Here is a 23,244-nt window from a genome sequence, read left to right on the forward strand (position 1 = left end):
ACTTAATTGTTGCAATGTTATGTACAAAAAACAAAACGGGTAACTGCCACTTTCTCTCTCTAAACTCCCCCTCTCTCTCCCTGACCTACTTTCTCCTAACAAATACTTATTCTCACGCCCGAGCTTGGTCACAGAGAGGCCCCCCTCCCTGTGACGAGGCTAACGGTGTGTTTCCTTGTGATCTTGCAGGTTTATTGCTTGGTCATCTGAAGCCATCACTCTAACCAGGTCGGACCAATTGGTTTTTGAGCCTTCACCTATCATTCCATGGGAAACCCATATGTTAATTAGAGTTTTTGAAAATGACGTTAGTGGAAGATCGCAATCAAAGCTATGGTGGAAAAGGTTAAAACATCCAAACAAATTAATTGGTAGGCTGGTGAGTTGGTCATAAGGTTTTATATTTTAACATATAATTAAAATATAACAATTAATATAACATATGTTCGCATTGTAATGCACCTTTTCTTCCTATTCTAATAAACGAAAATCTTTTTGTACACGTGTCGCTCTCTGGTGCCTTCTCCCTTTAATAATAGTATTACATATTAATTTTACACACAAAATATAATATAATATTAATTAATATAGTTAGAGATAAATGTCTAAATTCAAATTTAAATAATAATTATCTATAACAAATATAAATGTATCAAATAATATAATAAGTATAATATTAATTAATATAGTTAGAGATCAAACGTATAATTTCAAATTTAATTAATAGTAAATTACTTTTTGATTCTCTATGTTTTCTTCCTATACTAATAAACGAAAATCTTTTTGTAGACGTGTTGCTCTCTGGTGCCTCCTCCCTTTTAATAATAGTATTACATATTAATTTTACACACAAAATATAATATAATATGAATTAATATAGTTAGAGATAAACGTCTAAATTCAAATTTAAATAATAATTATCTATAACAAATATAAATGTATCAAATAATATAATAAGTATAATATTAATTAATATAGTTAGAGATCAAACGTATAATTTCACATTTAATTAATAGTAAATTACTTTTTGATTCCCTATGTTTTAGTGGTTTCAATCACTTGAATTCAAAATCAAAAAATTTAACACTTTGAGTCTCTAACCGCTCATTCACACCCTCTGTAAAAAATTCAAAAAAAAAAAAAACCTTTTGTAAGGTTGAGTTCTCTAAGTTCTCACAACTTGTAGAAGTTTTTATTTTACCCTAACCATATATATTTGTTAAAATAAAATATATTATTTGGATATAAACTATAATTACTAATAAAGTATCAAATCACATGTACAAGTAATGAAAATATAACCGTTCTTTATTTTTACTAATTTATCTAAATAAGTCATTTCATTAATAAGGATTATATACGAGTTTATAATTTACATTTTTCATCACTCAACCCGTGTGATACACGGGGTTGTAAGCTAGTTTAGATAATATAATTAAATGGACGTTGAAGTCAAGAGAAATTACCGGTGGACGTGCCGGAGTGGTTATCGGGCATGACTAGAAATCATGTGGGCTTTGCCCGCGCAGGTTCGAATCCTGCCGTCCACGATTTTTGTTTTCTTAAAAAAACACTTTTTAGAACATTATAATAATTATTCTTATTAATGAGTCGAAAATTAATTTATCTTTCTATTAACTAGACACAGTATCTCTTAATCTCTTGTTATTATTATCTTAAATCATGTTTAAGTCAAGTTATGGATGCTCCTAAATATTGGGCTGCAAACGAACTAAACGTTCGATGAACATTTCGTGCATTGTTCGGCGGAAAATTCGTTTGTGTTCGTTCGTTTATTAAACAAACGAACACGAACAAGAAATTTCATTCGTTTAGTTAAATGAATTAACATGAACAGATGTTACGTTCGTTCATTAATGTTCATGATCGGTATCATGTTCGATAGTTCATTAGTGTTTTAGTTTTTATATTTTATTTAAATACATTAAAATGCCGACAAATAACTATAATAGGCGTTCATGAGCATTAGTTTGTCCTTGTTTGTCTTCATGAGCATTAGTTTGTCCTTATTTGTGTTCATTAACGTTCGTTTTCATTCGCTGCCTAAAATTAACAAAAAAAAAAAACACAAATGAACACGAACAAGTTCCTTTCCTTAACAAACGAACACGAACATAAAATCACGTTCGTAAATATTTATGAACACTTCGTGAACACATATATTTATTAACAGACGAACACATACATGGTTTTGTTCGTGTTCGTTTTTGTTTGTAGCCATACCTAAATATATTTCTCATATTAAAGTTGTTAAGTCGACTGGAGGTAAAAGTATTCACATTTATAGGGAAGAAGTTATTCATATGATGTTTAGGAGGTTAATATAGGTTTTTGTTTGTGTTCAAATAAACCTCTAATTTTTTAGAAGAGCATGAAACAATCATCTATTTCTAGTATAGAAAATGGTTCTGTAATAATAAATCAACATTTAAAATACTGTTGTGTTTTTTTGGACGGAAAATATACATTTTATATATACAGAAAATGGTTAACACAGAGCTAACGATAATCAAGAGGAATTGCAAAACAGAATAGAAAAAAATAGTTCTTAGAATGATTTATAGGATCATTCCGCTGGTGACAGGATTATATCCAGTGGTCCGTTAGTGATTCAAAATTGCCGTTCAGAGAAAATCATTTATAGAATCCGCTAATCATCAAAAACTAAAGTATGAATCCGAGAATCAAACCATGGATATTTAAGCATGGTTAACTATTGCTTTGGCTTCCAAAAAAGAAAAAAAAATCACCAATTTATTTGTAAATGAATACGAATTCTCATCTTAAATATGCAAACGTTTTTGTTAACTTTCGAGTTACTTTATGAGTTACAATGATTTCATCAGGTTGAATTACACATCAACTCAAATAGTGAATGTATCCTAACAAAAGTAATATGTATCACCTTTTAAAAAACAATTATCTTTGTTTAGAAAAAAAGACAAATTATTGCCTACTTCCCTTAGTGATACTTGCCATATCCAACCTATAGGTTCAAAAAGGCATAACTTGCCTATAAAATCCCCTTTTTCTTTTTGCCAAATAAATATTAGGTTTTCCGTTCATGAGTTGAATCCAAATTAACCAAAGACTACAAAAGAATTTTTACAGTCGCCACAAAGAATTCCAGGACGGGTCTTGTAGTCAGGTCGAGCTGTGTCTAACACCTGAGCCTTTCTCAACCGCAAATTTTATCTAGCGAGTGTACACGGCCCAAACGAGCTTGTCAAATACAGGTCAACTATATGGGTTTGCTTAGGCAAAACGATCCCAACACATTTAAGACACGAGTCTAGATGTTGAGCCCAATAATACTTACGTCTTAGTTTACAATTGTCACATTAGAAACAAATCATTTATTAATTCGTATGAACGCGTTGTGTTTGAGTAAAGTTATAGAAGTACAAATTATCTATGAATTAACTAGTCAAGTTATATCAAATGATATAGATAAGTGATCTTGTTGAGTTAAGTAGTAAAGTAACATCACATGAACAAGTACATATGAATACCCTACGTTATCTAGAACCATCTTACCAACTGTGTATGGCAGTGAGAGACAAGCTGAATTCTCATATCTGTGTACTATCCATGGACAAGTAGCATTCAAGAAACACCTAAGATGGGTTGATCATTTTAATATTCGCGATGTAATCCTGTAAATGACAGGTTCCAATTTCTTGTTGACCCGGTTTCTATATTTTCATATATAGAAGTTTTGTCGTTCGAAAAAAAAAGAAACACCTAAGAGCAAACCAATATTATTTTTAGAGTTAATTACTATTTTCGTCCCTGTGGTTTGCCAAAAATCACTATTTCAGTCCATTAGTTTAAAAACTGCGATTTCAGTCCCTGTGGTTTCACTTTCGTAACCATTTCAATCCACCTCGTAACTATTTCAATCCCTGTACTTACAGAATAAATGGATTGAAATGGTTACAAAAGTGAAACCACAGGGACTGAAATGGTTACGAAAGTGAAACCACAGTGACTAAAATCACAATTTTTTAACTGATTAACTGAAATAGTGATTTTTGACAAACCACAGGGATGAAAATAGTAATTAACTATTATTTTTATATATATGCCCACTTTTAACATGAATCCAAACCCTTTTCAATTATTGATCCACTCATCAAACCATCCAAAAACCTTTTGGTTTATGTCCTTTTGAACTTACCCAGAATCCTAAAAAGTTAATTCCCTACCCCTCATATCCACACACTATTTCATACCCATCCTCTCTTTTCTTGAAAAAAAGGAAGAAAAATCAAGAAAATCTCTTACCCTCTCTCTCATCTCTTTTCAATATAAAAAGTTGATGGATGTGTGTGGGGATGCATGTCTCATAAGATGACATAAACAACACCAACTAGCTAGCTCATGATCCTTTATAAAAGGCAAACACCCCCTCATATTGCTTCCATATTCTTGTCCTCAATTCCTCTTGAACACTTTCTTAATTATATTGAACTCGTGTTATCGAAAAGGTTCATTAGTTTTTAAAACAAAAGAATGGAGGGAAAGTTTGAAGGGGACATGGGTTCTCATAATCATAATCCTTGTGTAGAGATAGCCATGGAAATTCATAAGGTTGAGACACCACCAAAGAGAAGTAGCTTACAAAAAATAAGTAATAGGCTCAAAGAAACTTTCTTTCCGGATGACCCTCTTAGGCAGTTCAAAGGCCAGTCCACTAAGCAAAAATGGATTCTTGCCTTTCAATACATTTTCCCTATACTTCAATGGGGTCCTCATTACAACCTTAATCTACTCAAATCTGATGTTGTTTCTGGTCTTACAATTGCTAGTTTAGCCATTCCCCAGGTAAATCTTTGTGTTTTAGTTGTTTCGGTTTATATACTTTGTATATGTGTTTGGGTTACTGGAAGCAGTCTCTCAATTCTTACGGGGTAGAGGTAAGGCTGTCTACCTCTTACTCCCCCAGACCCTACCTTAGCTTTACTATTGGTGGGATTTACTGAGTATGATGTATATGTGTTTGGGTTATGACTTAATCCCTTTTGGTTTTTATGTTTTTGTTTTCAGGGTATAAGCTATGCAAAGCTTGCCAATCTCCCTCCTATTGTTGGTCTATGTAAGTTTCTTTTTTTCTTTAATCTCATGATTAATATTATGATTCGTATCTGATCATAGAAAGATTTTGCTTTACGCGAACCACCCTAAAAATTTGGAAAATACCACAAAAGAGGCTATACTTTACATAAACAAATAAATTTCACTAGTGAAATGAGTGCAACAAGAATCTTTAATTGCACTTTATCATGTATAGTATAATGTTCTTTTCAATTCGCATTTTCATAAGGATGATCGTTTGTTTGTGACGAATAAATCGACAAGAACCAAAGATTAACAATTAGTAAATACACAAGCAAAGACCAACATGGCAACATGCATGCATGCTTGAGCCTTGAAGCCACAAGCAGTATGCAATAACCATAAAAAGTGCATAACAATTTATTACATATATTTATTCGGTTATTAACTAATATTGTTTGGTTGTATGATGTAGATTCAAGTTTCGTGCCGCCGTTAGTGTATGCTGTGCTAGGGAGCTCAAGAGATCTAGCAGTTGGACCAGTGTCAATAGCATCACTATTGATGGGGTCAATGTTAAGGCAAGAAGTGTCACCAACACTTGACCCTATTTTGTATCTTCAATTGGCTTTCACTTCAACCTTCTTTGCTGGACTCTTTCAAGCCTCTCTTGGATTTCTAAGGTCCACACACACTCTCTGTCTCTTTCATTTAACGGTCTACTCACGGTCAACGATGATCATTGACCATCACAACTAGATCAAATATGTTAATGTGATTTTAGTGGTTAGAAAGGTCTCTTGGTGATAAAATGAAGTCTAACATTGACAATCACTATGACTATTGAAATTTGATGAAATATAATGTTTAGGGAAAATCAATTAAATGACCAATTTAATCAAAAAAAATATATCATAATGGTCATTTGACTAAAGTTTGAATGATATAACACCACTGAAGGAAAAAAGTTTATTCAATAATTATGTTGACACGTGTTCAAAACGGAAATCACTACACCGACGAAAATCATGTTTTTTTGTCATTTCACGGAAAATAATTATGCGGCAAGGATAAAACCAACCAAATGATGTTACGTGTCCATGAAATTCATGCTTTTATGACACTTATTACGCTTAAGTAACATTTCCGATGATATCTGCCTAGGGATAGATTATGTGTCCAAAAAATATTTTTTTCTGACTTCAAGACGAAAATTATGTGCCAAGATAGATTGTTACGTTTTTAATCTTAAACCATGATTTTTTTTTTTTGGATGATGAGTTGTTTTAAGTGGATGTACTTTATGAGTTTATGTTTAACTATTTTGAATAAACCTGCTTGTAATTTTTTTTTTATAAAAATATAGTCAAATGGTAAAGTTTAAACTTTAAAGTAAAAAATGGCACTTTCTCATATTTAATCTAATCTGGTAGTAACATAGGTCTCTTGGTGGTCAAATGGGTGATGTTGACCTCTTGCCACAAACATTCTATGGGCCATGACAAAAAGGGGACCAACCCTTTATTATTATAACTCATGTACATATTTTAATGCATGATGTACACAACATTTAAACATGCATGTGATGATGTTTAATTGTTTATAGGCTTGGGTTCATAATTGACTTCTTGTCAAAGGCTACACTTATTGGATTCATGGCTGGAGCAGCAATCATAGTATCACTTCAGCAACTGAAAGCTCTTCTTGGAATCACTCATTTCACTAAAGAAATGGGTTTGGTTCCTGTTATGTCATCTGTATTTCACAACACTAAAGAGGTAAATTATTTTATTTTAACATTTAAACTAAAGTTAATACCTTTTAATAATATAGAAAAATCAAGAAAATAACAATTTGATCAACAAAATTACCAAAATGAAGACTGACTAAATGAAATATATTACAAACATTGACTTTTAACAAAAGAGAAAAAATAACACATTATATTTTTCAAATATTCTTATAAACAACTTTGCTTATAAACCATAGAACACATTATATCTTCCAAATATTCTTATAAACAACTTTGCTTATAAACCATAGAGTAAAGTACATGGATGTTCATCGTGGTTTACCAAAATTTTGGATTTAGTCTCTAGCTTTCAAAAAGTACAAAAATGGTCCTTGTGGTTTGCACTTTCTAACACATTTAGTCTCTAGGTTTTTCCCAAAAGTACATGGATGGTCCATGTGGTTTGCACTTTGTAACGCATTTAGTCCTTGACTTGGACATGCTAAAACCTTTAGATTTGTCGGCCGGGGACTAAATGCGTTACAAAGTTCAAACCACAGGAACCATCCGTATACTTTTGGAAAGTTATGGATCAAATCCAAAATTTTGGTAAACCACAAGTACCAGCCGTGTACTTTACTTTAAACCATATCAAGAAATGAGTACTCATAGGACGATAATTACGTATCATGGTGACTTATTGGACGAAAATTACGCCTAATGGTGATAAGACCATTTTTATAATATTTTTGCTCTATTATTATTATTATTATTATTATTATTATTATTATTATTATTATTATTATTATTATTATTATTATTATTATTATTATTATTTTAATACTATATATTGATTTGTGGTTGCAGTGGTCATGGCAAACAATCTTGATGGGGTTTTGTTTTCTTGTATTTCTGCTTGTGACAAGACACATTGTAAGTATACATGGGTGTATTAGAGGGTTACTTTGCTAAGACTTATATAGTACCAAACCCGACTCGGTTTCAACCTAAGCCAGTTTGAGACCGCTATTTTTTTCTCTAAACTTGATCACAAAAATTATTTGCGGACGACGGTAAAAGCGAGAGTTAAAACCGGTTACAAACGGTCATTTTGTAGTGGTGTAATTTTATGGCATGTAACTAATATTTTTTTTTTATTATGAGCAGAGCATTAAGAAGCCAAAGTTGTTCTGGGTATCAGCAGGAGCACCTTTGCTTTCAGTAGTGGTCTCAACACTCTTTGTTTTTGTTTTCAAAGCACAACACCATGGCATTTCTGTGGTATGTATTATTATTAACTATTAATTATTTACTTAAAACTTAATTATCCATAATTAAATTCTAATTTGTAAATATTATTTTTTGTGCTATATATAGATTGGAAAATTAGAACAAGGACTAAATCCACCTTCATGGAACATGTTACATTTTCATGGAAGTCATATTGGTTTAGTCTTGAAAACTGGTGTCATCACTGGCATCATTTCCCTAACTGTAAGTATACAACTTTAACTGCATATATAGTTTACAATTCGTCATAGCTCATTATTCTGAAAAGAAGGGTATTTTTGTCTTTTTACATAGGAAGGGATTGCGGTAGGAAGAACATTTGCAGCCCTGAAGAATTACCAAGTTGATGGTAACAAAGAAATGATTGCCATTGGAGCCATGAATGTTGTTGGTTCCACCACTTCATGCTACATCACTACAGGTTGTTAGCAAAACAGTTGGGTCGGTTAACGGGTCATATCATGTTCGGGTCAACCGATTTGAAATAGTTCTCAACTATTTCTATTTTTTTTTTTTTTGAGTGAAGTACACGGACGATCCCTGTGGTTAACCAAAATTTTGATTTAGTCCCTAGCTTTTTTAAAGTACACGTATGGTCCCTGCAATTTGCACTTTGTAACGCATTTAGACACCAACTTTCGCCATAAGTACATGGATGGTCCCTGTGGTATGCACTTTGTAATGCATTTAGTCACTAAACTTTGGGGACTAAATGCGTTACAAAGTTTAAACTTTAAACCACAGGGACCATCCGTATACTTTTGAAAAACGAAGGACTAAATCCAAAATTTTGGTTAACAACAGAGACCATCCGTGTACTTTACTCTTTATTTTTACCCTCTTAGACCCATTAAATTTATACTTAACCCAAAAAAGTGAAAAACCAATAACCTTAACTTAAAATGATCTCTAGATCAAGTGGTGGAAGGTTTGCATTTCTCTTGAGAGATGCAAGTTCAACTCCCACTTGGTGCAGAGTGAGGCATTGGTGGGCGATGATAGGAGACCCAGGGAAATCTAGGTTCGATCCTTGAGCCAAACGGGTTTTACCGGTAATTTCATTGTCGTGCCTACGGGCGAGTGGGTTACCGGGTTTTCCCCGGAATTGGTGGTGGACTCGGGTTACTCTCGGAGTACTCCGTTTGATCCAGTGGGTGCCCCGAGAGTGCTCGGGATTGATTCTGTTGGCCGTTCAAAAAAAAAAAAAAAAATTATACTCTAACGACCACCTGATCATCGCAGGTGCATTTTCGCGATCAGCAGTGAACCACAACGCTGGAGCTAAAACAGCGGTCTCCAACATAATAATGGCTGTGACGGTTATGGTCACGCTTCTTTTCCTAATGCCATTGTTTCAGTACACACCCAACCTCGTACTAGGTGCAATCATTGTCACAGCAGTCGTTGGTCTAATCGACCTCCCAGCGGCTTACCAAATATGGAAAGTCGATAAGTTCGACTTCGTGATTATGTTATGTGCCTTTTTTGGTGTCATCTTTATATCAGTTCAAGAAGGACTTGCACTGGCTGTAAGTGTGACTGTTTGACCTCATAGTGTAACATAAATAAATAAATAAAAACTTGTAAAAAAGAAGTGAAATAATTTATGGTTTGAAAATATACGTTTAGGTGGGGATTTCGATATTCAAGATGGTGTTGCAGATGACACGACCGAAAACAGTGGTGTTGGGGAACATACCTGGTACTGACATATTTAGGAACAAACATCAGTACAAGGATGCTGTCACTGTCCCAGGTTTCTTGATTTTAAGCATTCAGGCTCCAATTAGTTTTGCCAACTCCAATTATCTTAATGAAAGGTAACTAGATTTTATCATATAATTTAGTTTATTAAATCTAGAATTTAGTGACAGAATCAGAACTTTTTGGTTTGGGGGCCGTAATAAAGTTCTTTTCTCTAACGACTACAACTAGACTTCAAAATCATGTTTTATTAAAATAAGACCACATAATTTATATAAAAATATCCGACGAAATCTTTGTGACCGGGAGGTCAACATACACTTCCCCCCCCCCCCTGGCGGAGCTAGCCCAAAAATTCAGCGGCATCCCAGTTTATTTTTTTGAGGATCAGAGGTATCATTTGTATAAAACCGGATTTTTTATTTTTTTATATTACAAAATTGGTAAGGAGACGGGGTTGAGGGGTAGCCCGTGCTACCCCTTCTAATACACTAGCTCCGCCCCTGCACACCCCCCCTGGTTCGGCCCTTAATTTAATTTTTGATTCACACGGGATCGATGGTTTGAAGTCAAGGGGAGTTCATATTTGTTTTTCTGATTGTTTCTTGAAGGATTTTGAGGTGGATACAAGATTATGAGGAAGAAGAAACCAAAAGTCATTCTGATCTTAGATTTGTAATCCTAGATCTTGCTGGTAATTCCTAAATTTATTTGATTGTAACGCGTCAAGCCGGATTAAAATTGCCCGAATTGTATAAAGTTCACTCCTAAATTGTGTTACTATAAAAAAGTTAAATACTAATATCAAAATGTATTGTCTTGTTTTTGTGTAAATTTCAGCTGTAAGTGCCATTGATGCAAATGGAGTGATGTTTTTCCAAGAACTCAGAAGGGTGTTGGAAAAAAAGGGTGTTGAGGTAAGTACTATACAACATTTTAGTTACTTATTGTTTCTCAATACATTTTAGTATTGTATAAATAAGTAAAAAAAAACCTTTTACCCTTTATACACTAATACAACTATAAATATTATAATTATGTGAGAGTCATACAAAAACAGTACTTCTTCCAAGATTTAAACTTCTAATTGTAATGAAATAAAATTGTTGTTATACATACCACTAACTTTTACATATTCAAACAGTTCTCCATCTATTATATATTAATAATATTAATTTTAACAATCATGATCTAACGCTTTTAATATGTTTACGTACAGCTTGTATTGGTGAATCCAGTTGGAGAAGTGATGGAGAAATTGCAAAAAGCGGACGGGACACATGAACTTTTGCAACCGAATAATCTTTACTTGACGGTAGGAGAAGCGGTTTCGTCACTATTTTCATCTATGAAAGTTGTATCATGTTGAAGGAATGAATGTAATGTGTTTCAACTATTAGGTTGTAGTGTTTTGTTAGGGACCTAATATAGTAAGGTGCCTGGAAGGGAATGAGACAAACATTCAAATATAGTTTTGGAAAACCCTTGTAATGTTTCGATCATTAATGTTATAAAGAACACTTTCCCTGTATTCAGTTTAGTAGTAAATATAATATAATGTTGGTGAGGATCCAAATATTAATGGTTAGATATTTTATTAGGTGAGTTGGTGTGCACAATGAAATCTAAATACAAGAAGGCCGAAATCAACATACCTTTGCTGCATTTACAGATGCTTTAAGTTCCGATAGCTCGTCATTGCTGTCAGTTGTTCTTCTTTCAAAGATAGCTTCTGCGCGCAAAGGCGTAGCTTTGTGGGGGCCCCCGAACTTTTGGCTCAGTAGTAGTGGAGAGCATGTAGTTTTCGTATAGAAATTTTTAGGTATATACGTTTTTGACCCCCCGGTTTTATAGAAATTTTTGGTATATACGTTTTCGACCCCCTTGTCGGAAATCTCAAGCTTCGCCACTGTCTACGCGTTCCTTGTGAAGCTTTTGCATTCGATACTCTAGCTCCTTGATAAACTGAGCTTTGTCGTGAAATTCAGGGAAAAATAACTTGCTCAGTTTTGTACTCAAGTAACAAAGGTAAAGCGTATGAAATACTAAAAAAATAAATTCCAAAATATATTCATGATAATAAAAATAATACGTATCCGGTATCCATCCCTGCATAAAGTCACATATCACAGAAACATAGCCGCGAAGCTTTTGCATAAAACTGAACTTCTCATCAACAGCAGCAAGAGCATTTTCAAGAGCTGTAACTTTTGCCAATGAGTCAACCAATATTTCATCGGTTTTGGTCAATGAAGTCAATGTGCGGCGGAAAAAGTTGTTGCATCATTCATTAGGGGAAGTGTTCAGGGCCGGCCCTGAGGGTGTGCGGGGTGGGCCGTCGCTCAGGGCCCAAACCCGCAAAGGGCCCGTAATTTTTAAATTTATCTATATTTTGTATAGTAAGTATATACATAAAATACAGTTCAATTTTAATACAAAAGCAACGGATGTTACAGTGGTTGGAAAGTGAACTTTCTTACACAATTGCATTAGATAATTACCCCTGGTTCGATCCTGTAATAAACTTTTTCTTTCATTTTTTTCTTTGCTGAGATTTCTTTTTAAATTAATTTACATTGCTGATGCCAAACCTCATAACCTGAGGCCTTTTATGATTTTCTAACTTTTTACATGGCTTTTGTTTCATGATATTATTATTTTATTTAATCGCTTTGTTATGGCTTCTATTCAATATATTGTTTAATTTACATTGTAGAGATGTATTTTATACAATACGTTTGGGATTTTGTTTGTTTGTTATTATGAATTTCTTATTCTTTTATAAACTTTCGTAAAAAAAAACCTAAAACAAATACTCATAGCTAATAAAATGTCTAGCTTACAACTAGTATGTTTGTTTGTTTATTATGAATCAATTGTCATTCTATAAATAACAATCGCAAATATAATAGTGATTCTATAAATCACAATCGCAAATATAATAGTGATAGTAATGATTAACTTTTGTTTTTGTTTCCTTTTTGTGTTGCGATATCGAGTCCCACTATCACAACAATAACGTAATGAGTCGAGCCGACAACAACTGAATTCCCCCATTTAACGAACCCAATGTAATGCGTGAATACGTGGTTCAAAGTTTTTACGTCGTATTATGGGTTTTAGTTTTTATATATGTGATTGACTACTTGATGTGTTTATTTTATATGGCAATTGGTGGGTAGGGCCCGGTTTTTTATCTCGCACAGGGCCAAAATTTTTTTTAACATTCTCGGAGACGGCCCTGGTTCCATGACATCAGTTGACTTCAGTTCCTCTGTATTTCTATTCTTTTTCTTTATAAACAATGGGTACCTTTTATTGAATACAACAAAAACTGCAATACTGTTTTTTAATTTCTTAACTCATCAAAAGTATAATAGTGGTTATCATAGAAGAAGAATAAACAAGACCTTGTAACATAATACTGCTTTTTATAACAATGCACATCATGTAAGAGATGAATTAACAAATATAAACTATGCAATCAGCTTGGTTTTGAAAAAGTATGAGGCGCTCCGAGACGCGTAGGGTCCTGGAAGCCTAGACGCAAGGCAAAGGGGATCGCCTCATGTCGTTTGGCATTCAAAAAATACTTGTAAATCAATCCTTGACAACATTTTATATCTTGTTAATCCTTATTGTAACACCCCATGTTTTCGAATGTAAAAGTCAAAGTCAAAGTCCAAGTCAACTTTGACTTCTTTGACTGTAATTAGTCTATTTTATGTTTTACTTGTATTATGTGGAGTAAGTGTTGTTAACCAGAATGAATCGAACTAATCGAATGTTTAATCGACGCGAACCGATTTACGACTGTGAATAGTAGGAAGTAACAATGCGATAAAGTTAACTAATCAGTAATCAAACCGATCTAACCATCATCGAACTCGAATCTCGAATTACGCGAACTTTGGTTGTTTTACGTGTGTGTGTGTGCCTTATGTGTTGCCTGTGCGTGTTTACTTTATGTTTTGTGTGGTGATCAATCGAAACTCGAAACTCAAATCGAATGCAATCGAAATCGAATTATGACGAATGGTAACGTAAGGATAGGGTGAAATATAGATGATTGTATGTTAGATATAGTGTTTGGGACTGAAAGTAATTTGAATAGGAAACTCTATCGTACTCGTATCGTCTTCAATTGAAATCGAAATATCGAAAAATCGTCCCACCGAACACTCGAACCAGGCTGTTGATCGATCAGGCTGTCAGTCGATCGAACAGCCCAGCCGATCGGACGGACTGTCCGATCAAGCAGGCTGTCCGATCGGGAAGCCTGGCTGATCGGCCAGCCCTTTCCTCTTTGGGAAGCCTATAAATAGGGCTGTCATTGTCATTCTTTCCACTTTTGGAAACTCTCTGACCGACCAGCTCGTGCTCCCCTTCTTTTCTCAGATTTCTTCCAATTTCGGTAAGTTTTCATCCTAAATCTTGTACTTTCTGGATCAATACACACTCCTACACCTTTCTAATCTTGATTTCTAGCCGTGAAATCATCAAGATCTAAGCATTCTAGGATGATGTCATCATGGTGTTCTTCAAGAACATCATGTTTTGGCCTCAATCCACCATGAATAGCTCGGATCTAACCGATTTCCACATAAACAAGCTAAGATCTATCACATATCTGAACATTTACATGGCGTGAAGGATTGAAAGAAGGATTTCCAACTTTCTTTCAACTCTTTTACACTCAATGCCTTCAAACCGATAAGAACGGAGCTTGAGCCAACTCACTAATCATTCTAATGGTTGTGTGGTTCAAGATTCGGATTCTATCTACGAGGTTCACCGACTTCGGGTTAAACAATAAACAGCCATTCCGAACCGTTCACCAGCCGGACTTTGGTGATTCCTGTCCGAGCAGGGGAAACAAGTAAGAACGAAGGTTCCATGGTTCAGCTCGTTGTCAAACTACCTCAATATAACGTCAAATAATCAGAACAGCCAAGTGTTAGACGAACAGGCCGACCAGGTCAGGATGCTGACTGAACGGTTAGGCTGTTCGAACGAACAGCCCAACCGATCGGACATGTCAGCTGATCGACCAGGTCAGCCGATCGGCTAGCATATGGCCCCACATTTTGACAACTCCATGAAGTATAGTATTGAACGAGGTTATGTTCGATCGAACGAGCTATTTGATAACATTACTCATCGGATCATGAGATACTATGCTTCAACCCCTAATCGATTTTCAATTCGTTCGACGTATTGGAATGCCACCCGATCGAGCATGCTATTCGATCGAGTATGCTGTTCGATCGAGTGACATCCTGCTGAGGACTACTACTGAAGTTCCTAACCGATCGGTTAAGCTGGCCGATCGAACAGACCGTTCGATCGATCGACCTGAAAGGTAAGGACACTTCAGTGTTCTCAAATACTACAACGAAAACTTCAAAAGGACAAACCATCATACACAAACACATCCTACTCAAAGGAAGAAACAATCCACTCGAACAGTCCAGCAGACCGAGCCTACCGGCCGATCGAACAGACTGTCCGAACGGATTGTCTAGCCGAACGAACGACCCGTTCGATCGAACCTGCTGTTCGATCAGGCTGTTCGACCCACTTACACTTGTTTCCATTTTACGTGTATTCATCGTTATGCTATCGAACTATTCAGGCTAACTCTACTCTCAAGCGCTCCCTTCAATCCATCAACCAATCGCTGTGAGTATACTCGATCCCTTTTTGCTTTTAGCACTTTTGGGTGTTACATACGTTACATATATCATAACACAAACGATCACACTACTCAAGTTATTTAAACGCTGGCCAATATGCATGTATTACGTGACTAAATGAATGCTTATTGATTGTGTTTACACGTGGAATGTTGTCTACCTGCCTTAACGACGTAGTACTGTAGTTTGGACTCAGCACCCGTTCACACGGGGGTTGTTAAGGACAATTACTTGTATGGATTACGGTGGTAATCATGTATTGCGAACTGTCTCGGACAGTCAACCCACAGTCATTGGTATCGATAGATCCATGTCGATAATTAACATGCTTCATTTTCCTCTGTGTACGTGCTGGTTATGCGTAAACTATTCGAACTCTATTATGCTATTATCAAACTTGTATGCTCACCTTTACATTATTTGTATTGACTTTATTTTAACGTATGTGACAGGTGTTTAAGATGTTTGCTTGCTAGGAAAGTGATGTGTGTAAAATGCAACATATAAATCACATCAATTAAGGCATAAAACTAACCCTTTTTGAGTACTAATGTTGGAAAAATAGTGTTTTTGTCTTCCTTTTGCATTTTCAGGATTAAATGAGCTCAAAATCACAAAAGAAGCAAAAAAGACAACTAATTCTAGCATAAATACAAGAAAAGGAACAAAAGTAGACTGCCCGGACCCTCAACGGCACCTCCCAAGGCAAAAGAGAAGAAACAGAGTCTGAACACGCCCCGTGTCCAGCGAACACGGGGGCGTGCCCAGGAAGCAGCAGAAAAGACAAACCAGTAGAAGCTTCCATTGCCCACCACGGGGCCGTGTCCAGCGAGCACGGGGGCGTGGTGAAAGTACAGCAGGCGCATTAATTGTAATTCGCAATTACAATTAATAAAGAGAGAGAATGTCAGACGGGCACGGGGCCGTGTCCAGCGGACACGGGGCCGTGTCCAGCCTTCTGTTCAGCCTATAAATAGAGGAGCTTGGCTTCATTCTCTCTCATCCCTTGGCACACCACCTCTCTCACACTTCATCCACCACCCATCACCACCATAACACCATCATCCACCACCATCATCCATTGTCCATCATAGAGTGTGTGAGTCGTCTCGGGATCCAAGATTGATCGTAAGAGTTCTTGACAATCAAGGCCATGTTTGCCTAAGTCTCTTACATCACTTGGTGAAGACAAGTGTTTAGTATAATACTTTTTATTTTTAATCTTTTGCACTTTTTATTTGGTTTTGTATTAATGACTTTAATAACTAGTTACTTATGTTGAAGGTGATCTTTCCTTATCGTTTGTCCGTGGTGTCTTGGCATTATTTTACCGTCTATATAAAATAAAAGATTTTCACCATTCATATCTCCACGGTCTATATGGAGGTATGTTGGCTACCTGGTCGGGGGTTAAGGGAACGGTTTGGTAAGGATCTTGCCCTTGTTCAGCGTTTAGAGGTCCTGCTTGGGACCTGGGTCAAATTTAGTAGGATCTCCTTCAATGCCCATAGGTATTGGATGGCGGGGATCCAAACTCTTTGACCCCCTCATAAGTTAACTACTATTAATACTATAACCCAGCTATTTAGGACTGTATCCCTGCTGACTCAGACTACTTAGCCGAGGGTAACGTCGCCGCCAAAAGCGGGGCCTACCACAATTTGCATTAATAACTTAATTCATTATCTTTCAATAATCCGACCCTTTAGGATTGTATCCTTGCTGACTCAAACTACTGGGTTGAGGGTAACGTCGCCTTCAAAAGAGGGGCCTACTACAATAACTAAGATAATCTCTTAAACAAGTGCAAAAGTGCGAAAATAATCAAAGGTTATACTAATACACGTGTCGGATCCAAGTGATTCATCTTGTCTATCTGTTTTTATTTTATTTTTATTTTCAGCATTTAGTTAGTTTTTACTTTTCTTAGTTTAAAACATTTTTCTAACCTTTTGATTTGATTAGACGTTGAGGATAAACCGGTACTAAAAGCTCTTGTGTCCTTGGACGACCTCGGTATCTTACCAACACTATACTACGTCCACGATGGGTGCACTTGCCCATATGTGTGTTTAGTGTTAGTAACTATCGTGTTTTATAAATTTAAAACTTGGCTAAAAGTGTAAAAAGGGGCTAAAATATACATCTAAAATATATTACACTACACACGCATCAAGTTTTTGGCGCCGCTGCCGGGGACACAAGGATTTTAAGAAAGTTAGGAATCAACGGCCTAATCATATTTTTATTTTTCTTTAATTTTTTTTTGGATTTTTCTTAGATTTTTAGCTTCTGCAGAGCTCAACACGGGGCCGTGCCCGCTGAACACGCCCCGTGCTCAATCATTGGAACTGGCAATCCTGTTTTAAGTCTGACAGTAGGCTGAACACGGGGCCGTGTCCACTCAACACGCCCCCGTGCCCAAGATTCAGTTGCTGAAAACAGAACCGTTAGATCCCGGCGGTTGGTAATTTCTGACACAAACATGAGTGATAGTAATTCTTTTTACTTTCGACACTCTTATGGTTTGTGGTGTCGATTATGTGGAGGCGAACATGAGGAATTAAAATGTTATTTTCTCACTTATAGGCCCCACTATATAGACCCACCGATTCCTTGTAACCTTAAGAGGGGCGAAAGTAAAAATAAGCACTATTTCTCCCTCGAATGCGCCCAGCCAGATATTCTAGGAGAAATGCTCCTTGACGAGTTATTTCAACTAGAAGAACTACTTCTCAATTGGTCAAAAGAACTTAGGAAGGATTTTATAGATCCATCCCAAGATGATGACCATGAGGAAATGTTGGAACCGCATTCCGAAAACCTCGTTGCTCCCGAAAATACCTTCATACCTAGAAAAGACGTGGACGATAGTCGTCCCTGTGCCGATTGTGCCGTGAAGGACTCCCCATCGACTTCGTTCGGTGCATACATAGACCTGAGCGATTCGGCATACACCTTCTTTAACGAGAGCCCTGAAAAGGGTTGGACTTGTCCACCTAGAATGAAAATAGGAATTACCCTCACCGATAACCTCTTGCGTTCTCGCCTTAGTATAGGACAATTAAGGTATCTTAGGCACTTTGGGGTTGTTCCAACAAGTCAAGAGCCACCCGATATAAATTAACTCCTTAGTAGAGACTAAACTTCATAAAACAGCTTTCCGACACGGGGCCGTGCCCGGCCAACACGCCCCCGTGTCCACCAGAAGATTCCCTTCTGATCAGAACGTCAGAATACGGACAAACTGTGTCAGAATTTCATCTGCACACGGGGCCGTGTCCAGCGGACACGGGGCCGTGTCCAGAGGGCTGTCGTTTTCTATACATGCAGCCAAAAATCCTGCACATTTGGACCAACTTGGGACAGGGATTTGAAGGAATCTTCTCTCAAACAATCCTAGGTAAGTCTAAAAGAAGTTTCCAACAACCCATCTTGTCCTTTCCTCTTCTAGACATTTCCTTCTTTTTCATCTTTCTTCAAGAACTACCATGAAAAGTTTGAATTTTTCAACCTTTGTGGTAGGAAACAATGAGTTTTGATCATGGAATCTTGGTAAAAACATGTTGTGTAACATTGTTTAAAGTTATTTACTGCCAAAAAGTCTACATAAATTCAGGAAATAACTTAAAAACCCAAGATTCCTTGCTCCAAAAACTCTGCAGAAAGATGAACACGGGGCCGTGCTCAGTGAGCACGGGGCCGTGTCCAGAAACTGTTTCGTCATATAAACTGGTTTTGGTTTATTTTTCGTAGAATGGCGAGTGAGAACAGCGAAACATCATCCGTTCATTCCTCAAACAGCCGAAGGGGAAGAAGGCCCTCCGTTGAAGCTACACTTGTGCACTATGTGATAGCACTAAGGGAAGCTCTTGACGAAATGACGTCAGTAGAGGAGGTCCTCATTGACCGTATTAACGATCTTACAATGGGACTTGAAAGCAGCTTCCAAGAGATTAACCTTTTGCACCAAAGGTTAAACATTCTGGTAGCACCTCCTATGGAACCAGTCCTTCCACAACAAGACTGGAACCTAGCACTCGAGGTTCACAACCCTACCGGGTGGGAAGACTTTCCCGCAGAACCTCCCATGGAAAACCCGCAAGAGATTCCAGCGGAAGTTGCCACTCCTCAAACTAATGCAAATGAGCCCTCTTTTCTCCTTCCAAGGGAGATAGAGGAATGGCTCGCCGACATGTGAGGAGAACCACACCCGGAAGAAGGAGTTCTAAAAGGCCTTATCTAACCAAGATTAGTAGCTTCTTGGAAATTTTGCTAAATTAAAATAAAACATAGGGCTAGAACTCCATAGTTTAATATTTATGTACTTTTATCTTTATGTAATGTCTCTCTATGATTAGCAATGTTATGATGGTTTTTAAGATTGATGGTTGTTTTGAAAATAAAACACACTCATGGTGGTAATGGATGAAAAAGGGAACGAGAAAAATGGAACCATGCACGAAGAACAGAACAACCCGACAAAAATCTCCATCACAGAAGGCTCAACACGGGCCGTGCCCAACCAACACGGCCCCGTGCTGAGCCCCCTGCAGAAAATCACCCAGTTCAGGTAACTGGACACGGGCCGTGTTCGGCGGACACGCCCCCGTGTCCAGGCTTCTGTTTCAATTCTCTAATTTTTGTTATTGGCACTTGACCACGGGGCCGTGCCCGGTCAACACGGGGCCGTGTCCAGGATGCCAGTAACATAAATTTTTGCTTTTAAACCCACTTTTACACATTCTAATCAACCAAAAACTTTATTTTTGGACACATTAAGGACAATGTGTAATTTAAGTGTGGGGGGGATGCTAAAACCTTGAATTTTGCAAATCCTAAACACAAGCCTTACACAAAACTCTATTGGAACTGCTAAACACCCCAAATTTTTTTCAAAAACTTTTTCATTTTTTTATTTACTTGTCTTAAGTTTAAGTTGGGAATAACAAGTTCTAAAAAGGTTATATTTTTACAAGTTTACAACCGATAGCGTCGTGAGAAAAAGAACCAACATAAGAAAATTATGAAACGGCATAACAAGTCTAGTTAAAAATTCGATTATATATACTTGATCACATTAAAAACCCATTCCCACAAAAGTGAGTTTTGAGCCTTTATTGAGCATAAAAATATACATATTTAGATTAAATGCTCATTTTTCGTTTCTTGTGTGAATAGCCGCTTGGTTCTTACAAATCTAGAACTTGCCACGACGATACATTCCCGGTCCTTACCAACTTAAACCCAAGTAAGTAAATGATGGAGGCATTAGGACTAACCATTTTTCTTTCAACACCATTATTTTTAATTTTTTTTATCACCTACCCAAAATCCCCCTAGATAGCCCCTTTGAGCTTAAACCTTTCATTTCATTACCCCAAAAAACCCTTTTTACCCACCAAAAACCTTTTTATTTTTCACCCTTTATTTTAGTAACAAGCTCGGTTTTTCGTAAACTCGCCTTTTTATGTGAAAAAAAAAGAAAAAAAAAAGAAAAGAAGTGATGAAGTCAAAAACAAACAAAAGCTGTATAAAAGCTTGTTTGGAGAAATACTTCAAAAATAAAAAGTCACTAAAAACAAGGTATTTCACGAAAACCGACGCTTGTTACGATTTTCGTCCTTTTTACTAACCACTAACCAACCACCCACCTTTAACCCAAGCCTAACCCTTCACCCCAAAAAGTCCTCTTGATATTTACAAAGGTAAAAAGTTAAAAAGGAGGAGGATTGATTGCTTGGCAAGCCTATGGAAGGCGTAAGTTCCATGCCGCTCTCGAGTGATTCACAAAAATATACACCTTCGGCCGAGTGTTGAGTGATCTCCCGTGAGGTATGTGAACTTGTATATAAATGGAATTTTAATAAGGCATGCTATGCCCAAATAAGTAATTTATCTTATGAAACGTTCAAAATAAATCATAACGAATAGGATTGTAAATAAATAAAAATAAAACTTACAAAGACCTTGGATTCCCGACACTCTAGGACAAGCTAAAAACTTCTCTTCTACCTTATTCCATTTGGGAGTGTAAGCCACATTTAAAGAGTTTTGCTTGAGGACAAGCAAAAGTTCAAGTGTGGGGGTATTTGATGTGTGTAAAATGCAACATATAAATCACATCAATTAAGGCATAAAACTAACCCTTTTTGAGTACTAATGTTGGAAAAATAGTGTTTTTGTCTTCCTTTTGCATTTTCAGGATTAAATGAGCTCAAAATCACAAAAGAAGCAAAAAGACAACTAATTCTAGCATAAATACAAGAAAAGGAACAAAAGTAGACTGCCCGGACCCTCAACGGCACCTCCCAAGGCAAAAGAGAAGAAACAGAGTCTGAACACGCCCCGTGTCCAGCGAACACGGGGGCGTGCCCAGGAAGCAGCAGAAAAGACAAACCAGTAGAAGCTTCCATTGCCCACCACGGGGCCGTGTCCAGCGAGCACGGGGGCGTGGTGAAAGTACAGCAGGCGCATTAATTGTAATTCGCAATTACAATTAATGAAGAGAGAGAATGTCAGACGGGCACGGGGCCGTGTCCAGCGGACACGGGGCCGTGTCCAGCCTTCTGTTCAGCCTATAAATAGAGGAGCTTGGCTTCATTCTCTCTCATCCCTTGGCACACCACCTCTCTCACACTTCATCCACCACCCATCACCACCATAACACCATCATCCACCACCATCATCCATTGTCCATCATAGAGTGTGTGAGTCGTCTCGGGATCCAAGATTGATCGTAAGAGTTCTTGACAATCAAGGCCATGTTTGCCTAAGTCTCTTACATCACTTGGTGAAGACAAGTGTTTAGTATAATACTTTTTATTTTTAATCTTTTGCACTTTTTATTTGGTTTTGTATTAATGACTTTAATAACTAGTTACTTATGTTGAAGGTGATCTTTCCTTATCGTTTGTCCGTGGTGTCTTGGCATTATTTTACTGTCTATATAAAATAAAAGATTTTCACCATTCATATCTCCACGGTCTATATGGAGGTATGTTGGCTACCTGGTCGGGGGTTAAGGGAACGGTTTGGTAAGGGTCTTGCCCTTGTTCAGCGTTTAGAGGTCCTGCTTGGGACCTGGGTCAAATTTAGTAGGATCTCCTTCAATGCCCATAGGTATTGGATGGCGGGGATCCAAACTCTTTGACCCCCTCATAAGTTAACTACTATTAATACTATAACCCGGCTATTTAGGACTGTATCCCTGCTGACTCAGACTACTTAGCCGAGGGTAACGTCGCCGCCAAAAGCGGGGTCTACCACAATTTGCATTAATAACTTAATTCATTATCTTTCAATAATCCGACCTTTTAGGATTGTATCCTTGCTGACTCAAACTACTGGGTTGAGGGTAACGTCGCCTTCAAAAGAGGGGCCTACTACAATAACTAAGATAATCTCTTAAACAAGTGCAAAAGTGCGAAAATAATCAAAGGTTATACTAATACACGTGTCGGATCCAAGTGATTCATCTTGTCTATCTGTTTTTATTTTATTTTTATTTTCAGCATTTAGTTAGTTTTTACTTTTCTTAGTTTAAAACATTTTTCTAACCTTTTGATTTGATTAGACATTGAGAATAAACCGGTACTAAAAGCTCTTGTGTCCTTGGACGACCTCGGTATCTTACCAACACTATACTACGTCCACGATGGGTGCACTTGCCCATATGTGTGTTTAGTGTTAGTAACTATCGTGTTTTATAAATTTAAAACTTGGCTAAAAGTGTAAAAAGGG

General features: G+C 36.7%; 1 protein-coding gene and 1 non-coding gene across 2 annotated transcripts; both read left to right on the top strand.

Moving 5' to 3' along the window:
* Positions 1 to 1,468: 1,468 nt before the first annotated feature.
* TRNAS-AGA lies at positions 1,469 to 1,550 on the top strand. Its single transcript has one exon. It is a non-coding gene; the product is annotated as a tRNA-Ser (tRNA).
* A 2,735-nt stretch (positions 1,551 to 4,285) lies between these two features.
* LOC110915254 (probable sulfate transporter 3.3) lies at positions 4,286 to 11,336 on the top strand. The gene is made up of 13 exons (XM_022159921.2): positions 4,286 to 4,848; positions 5,071 to 5,119; positions 5,555 to 5,762; positions 6,686 to 6,857; positions 7,679 to 7,744; positions 7,979 to 8,092; positions 8,189 to 8,305; positions 8,396 to 8,522; positions 9,344 to 9,630; positions 9,731 to 9,921; positions 10,417 to 10,499; positions 10,646 to 10,722; positions 11,025 to 11,336. Exons 1-13 carry the CDS (start codon positions 4,537 to 4,539, stop codon positions 11,172 to 11,174), a joined length of 1,953 nt encoding a protein of 650 aa, XP_022015613.1. The 5' UTR covers positions 4,286 to 4,536; the 3' UTR covers positions 11,175 to 11,336.
* The last annotated feature ends 11,908 nt before the right edge of the window (positions 11,337 to 23,244 follow it).

The sequence above is a fragment of the Helianthus annuus genome, chromosome 16 (assembly GCF_002127325.2).
Source record: "Helianthus annuus cultivar XRQ/B chromosome 16, HanXRQr2.0-SUNRISE, whole genome shotgun sequence".
In the NCBI taxonomy this organism is placed as follows: domain Eukaryota; kingdom Viridiplantae; phylum Streptophyta; class Magnoliopsida; order Asterales; family Asteraceae; genus Helianthus; species Helianthus annuus.

Excerpts from the sequence above, each read along its gene's own strand:
- LOC110915254 (XM_022159921.2), top strand. The coding sequence starts at position 4,537 with ATGGAGGGAAAGTTTGAAGGGGACATGGGTTCTCATAATCATAATCCT. Across the intron at positions 5,763-6,685 it reads GCCTCTCTTGGATTTCTAAG|GCTTGGGTTCATAATTGACT; the intron begins GTCCACACACAC and ends AATTGTTTATAG. Across the intron at positions 8,093-8,188 it reads AACACCATGGCATTTCTGTG|ATTGGAAAATTAGAACAAGG; the intron begins GTATGTATTATT and ends TGCTATATATAG.